The sequence below is a fragment of the Echinops telfairi genome, unplaced genomic scaffold (genome assembly GCF_000313985.2).
Source record: "Echinops telfairi isolate 266 unplaced genomic scaffold, ASM31398v2 ScPeMD7_7416;HRSCAF=8454, whole genome shotgun sequence".
Lineage (NCBI taxonomy): Eukaryota > Metazoa > Chordata > Mammalia > Afrosoricida > Tenrecidae > Echinops > Echinops telfairi.
In genome coordinates this window covers 1,250,581-1,254,980 of record NW_022111316.1, presented here as the reverse complement: position 1 = coordinate 1,254,980, position 4,400 = coordinate 1,250,581, and the positions used below count along the sequence as shown (strand labels likewise).

General features: G+C 56.0%; 1 protein-coding gene across 1 annotated transcript in view; it reads left to right on the top strand.

Annotated features, from left to right (window-relative positions):
• The first annotated feature begins 325 nt into the window (after nucleotides 1–325).
• CCDC86 (coiled-coil domain containing 86) overlaps nucleotides 326–4,400 on the top strand; it is a 7,632-nt gene continuing 3,557 nt past the window's right edge. Inside the window, exon 1 of the mRNA XM_013007807.2 lies at nucleotides 326–1,197. Coding sequence (XP_012863261.1) covers nucleotides 368–1,197 — 830 coding nt within the window. The 5' untranslated portion in view covers nucleotides 326–367. The remainder of the gene's footprint in view (nucleotides 1,198–4,400) is intronic.

The window sequence follows — 4,400 nt, the reverse complement described above, 5'->3', positions numbered from 1 at the left end:
GATGGTTGGCTTTTCTTCCCTTGCACGCTCTCCTTTCCCGGGGAGTCTAGAGCACGACTCTGCCTGCGGGAAAAGCCACCGCTAGCTAATTCCTAGGAAGCCTGGCTCATCCAACGCAAGCGCAGGCAAGCAAGAGTGTTACGCATGCGCCGGACAAACCGAACGCCACGCCCCTCCCCGCCACGCCCCGCCCCGTCCCGGGCGGAGGATCCCGTCTCTCCCGCCCTCACCCACACGGCCGCCCGGGCCGCACTTCCTCTCTCCGGGCACTGACGTACGGCGCGTGACGTCAAAGGAAGGCGCCGGTAGTCCCAGAGACGGCTGGAGCTACACGTGGGCTCAAGTTTGGAAACTTTCCGCCTGGGCCATGGACACGCCAAGGCGCAGCCGGCGGTTGGAAGGTAGAAAGCCTGAATCCCCCCAGAGCTCCACCTCCGCTTTGCGGGCGCGACGGGCCCTGGTGGATTTCGAAGAGAAAACGAAGGAGCCCGGGTCCCCACAGAGTCCTTCCAGGGAGCCGAGCCAGGGATCCCCGCTACGTCAGGCAGAAGCAATCCCAGGATCACCCAATTTCCGTCAGAATGTGGGACTGGGGTCTCCCCGAAGGCAGCCAGAGCCTGGCCCCGAGTCCCCGCAGCGTCAGCAAGATCCAAGCGTGGGGTCACCCCGAAGACAATCAGAATCGAGCCCTAAGTCACCCCTCCGTCAGCCAAAGCCAAGTGAGAAGTCCCCGGAGTTAACCAAGAGTAAGGGCGAGCCGGGTCCGGGGTCCCCCCAATGTCAGCCAGAGCCTGACGCGACCGCACCCAAGTCCTTCGAGAACCAGGCTGGACCCGACTCGGAGTTGGCCCAGAGTAAAGAGGAGCTGATCCCGGGGTCTCCCCGACATCACTTGCAACCCGGCCCAGGGTCACCAGAGCCGCCTCCTGGCCAGCAAGCGACAGGTCCGGAGCCCTCGCAGCCACTGCAGGAGCTGACACCCCAGTTACCCGAGTCCCCCCGGTGTCAGCACGAGCCCGGCAAGCCAATCCCAGCTGGGGAGACCTTGCCAGGGAGTGTCGGAGCAAAGAAACGAAGAGGTCCTGTAACCCAGGCCCCAGCGTCCAAAAGGCAGAAGAAGGAGGCGGAGAAGATCCCGATGATTCCGAAGGGGAAGCCCAAGTCCGGGCGGGTGTGGAAGGATCGCACCAAGAAGAGGTGAAGTAACAGAGTGGGCGGGGCTGGGAGGCCTCAGGTGGTATAAGGGCCCCTCCTTTGTGCAGGTGCAGTCTGGGTTTAGGAGACAGCCAAGGCAGGGGGGAGGCGGGCACTGTAGTGGGAGGGATACACAATTTGGCCCTTATAATAAAATTACTGTATTGTGAGATGCCCAGGGAGCCTGGAGGGTGAGATAACTTTTTTCATACTTCCTCCTAGGGGGTCCTCTGATCTTTTCCTGTAGCACCTCATTTCTGCAGTTACTCAGTAGATAAGCCCCTTGGTACCGGAGACAGAAGCCAGTAACCCAGGCTTGACTTCATAAGGCAGTGAGGCCTTCGTCCACTAGTGTTTTCACAGGTGTTTAAACACTTGACAGTCTGGTGGCACTGCGGTTAGGTGTTGGACTCTAACAAAGTCCAGGGTTCAAGCCCACCAGCCGTTCCGAAGGAGAAAAGTAAGGCTGCCTGCCTCCATTAAGAATTATAGTCTCAGACTCTGTGGAGGCTCTTTGTGTTAGAATCAACTTGGTGACCGCAGGGATGGGTTAGGGTTTGGTTGGGGGTTCTCAGCACTCAACTCAGGGCAACTCTATGCACAATGGGGTATAAGGGCCTGAGTCCCATGTCACCCCACCCCCACCCCATGATTAGTTCGAATGGACCGTGGAGATCCATAAGGCTTTCCTTGGCTGATTTGGGGGAGTGGTTTGCCAGGCCTTTCTTCTTAGTCCATCTTAGTCTGGAGGCTCCTCTGAAACCTGTTGGCATCATAGCAATAGATCAGTCACAGATGCCTGTGAGGTGCATTGGCCAGGAACCGAGCCCAGCACGTCACTACTACGTGGTTGATTCTGATCACAGCAACCCCATCAGAGAGGGTACAACTGCCACTGTGGGTTTCCAAGACTGTAACGCCTTGCAGGAGTAGTAAAACCTGGTCTTTCTTCCGAGGAGCAAATTGTGGTTTTGAACTGCTAACCTAATGGTTAATAGCCCAATGTGTAACCCACTACGCCACCAGGGCTCCCCAAGCTCCCACATAGGAGGTGAGAATTCTCCCACTGTAATTAGCACTTCACTAGGGGTTAGCCAGAATAAGAGCCTTTTAAATAGCAGGAACAGCAGTGAATCTTCACAATAATCCTCAGAAGCTAGTGTTCTTATTATTCCCACTGCCTATGAAGAAATGAGCCTCAGACCCCAAAAACCCACTGCCATCAAGTCCACCTCGATTCATGGTACAGAGTAGAACTTCTCCTAAGGGTTTCGAGGCAATAAATCTTCATGGGAGTGGCCAACCTCATCTTTCTTCCTTGGAGCCATTGGTAGATTCAAACTGCTGACCTTCCAGTTAACAGCCCACTGTATAACCTGCAACACCACCAGGGCTCCTGAGTGAGGCTCCCCACACCCACTTTCATCCAGTCGATATAAATTCATAGTAACCCGACATCGAGTTTCCAAGGCTTTGTGAATTTTTAGGAGCCCTGGTGGTGTAGTGATTACACATTGGACTTGGATCCACAAGGCCAGCATTTCAAAACTACCAGTCACTCCGAGGAGAAAGAAGGGACATTCTACTCCCATACACAGTGACAGTCTCAGACACCCACTGGTGCAGTTGTACCCTGTCTTATAGGGCCGCTCGGAGTCAGCATCGACCCGATAGCAGTGAGTAAGTTGGGAAGCTCAGGAAGTAGCAGACCAGAATGTGAGCACACAGCACATCCAAAAGCTTTTGTGTGAGACCCCTGTAGACCCTCCTGGAATTGTTTTGGAGCCTCTGTAAGAACAGGCCCAAGGTCTTCTGGGTCTTTCTGGGCCAAGAGCTTAGTAAATGCTCGATAATGCCTATTGAATGAAGCAATGAAGAGACAAGAGTTTAGGCTGTCAAGGAGCTCATGTTTGCTAGTGGGAACCACCAGGCAGTGTAGAACTGCCCCAAAAGGTTTTCTGGGCTTAAACCTTAGTCTACCATCTTGGGTCGGCGGAGGCCTGGTGGCTGTGATCCATAAGGTCAGCGGTTTGAAACCACCAATGGCTCCACGGAAGAAAAACAGGGCTTTCTACTGCCACACACGGTTACTGTCTGGGAAACTCAGCGGGAGAGCTGTCCCCTGTCCTCTAGGGTCACTGCGTCACCATCCACTCAATGTGGCAGTGAGTTTGGTTCGGTTCTGGAGCGGCAGCTGCTCCAGGAAGTGTCACAGCTCAGGGGACGGAGGCGGGTCGCCAAGGCTGGGGAGCACCTGGCTGCAGTCTCCCCCTTCCTGCCCAGGGCAAATGCCACCTCCTCCAGCGCCTGCCCCTTGGTGTGCCACCTCCCTTCTGAGGGAGCAGCGTTGACTGACCACCTGTGGTTGTGAGAGCCGCCATCACACTGGGCCCCCAACTCGTGCCACTCCGGGCACAATGGGAACAGAGCGTTGCCATCCATGGGGTTTTCATCAGCTGGTTTTTGGAGTTAGATGGCCAGACCTTTTTTCCTAGAACATCTGCTGGAAGCTCTGTTGAACCCTGTTGGGCATGCTAGCCGTACCCAAACCTCCGCTGACAGAGGGGTGGGAGCTGTGTTGAACCACACTGCCCTCCTCTTGGGCACCTGATGTGTGCCAAGTGCTCCGCCCCGGGGGCCCCCACCCCCACCACCACCCCCACCCCCGTGTCATGGGAAGGATTCCCTCCATGGAACTCCGCAGACTCCCTTGTCCAAGGTTACACAAGTAATCCTACTGGCTTCAGGACTGGGAACCCAGGCCAGTCTCCCAGTCTCCAAGGAAAACTTGAACTCTACTGCCCCATACCAGGGTCACCAGTGGCATGAGGCTGTGTCCATCTAAATAGGTTAAGACAAAATAAAAGAAGAAATTTGATTCCTCAGTCACACCGACCATACGGTCTCAAGTGCGCAGTGACCAGGGGAGATGGAGATGGAGAGCAGAGCCATCATCCCAGGCAGGTCTGGCATCTCCAGGCCTGACCACCTCATCCCTCTGGTCGTCCCTCTGGTCCTCGTGTCCCGTTAGGGAAGTGTGGCTCTGAGGGCAGGGAGGAAAGCCATGGGACCGACTCTTCTGTGATTGGTCCTTTGGGGTTGGGCTGGGGGCAGGCTGAGTGGTTGGTGGGGGGGGGGAGCCAGCACAGGGCTCCCCATTTTTCCAGGTACCCCCAACCCCCTGGGTGCTTTAGCTAGCCTGCCTC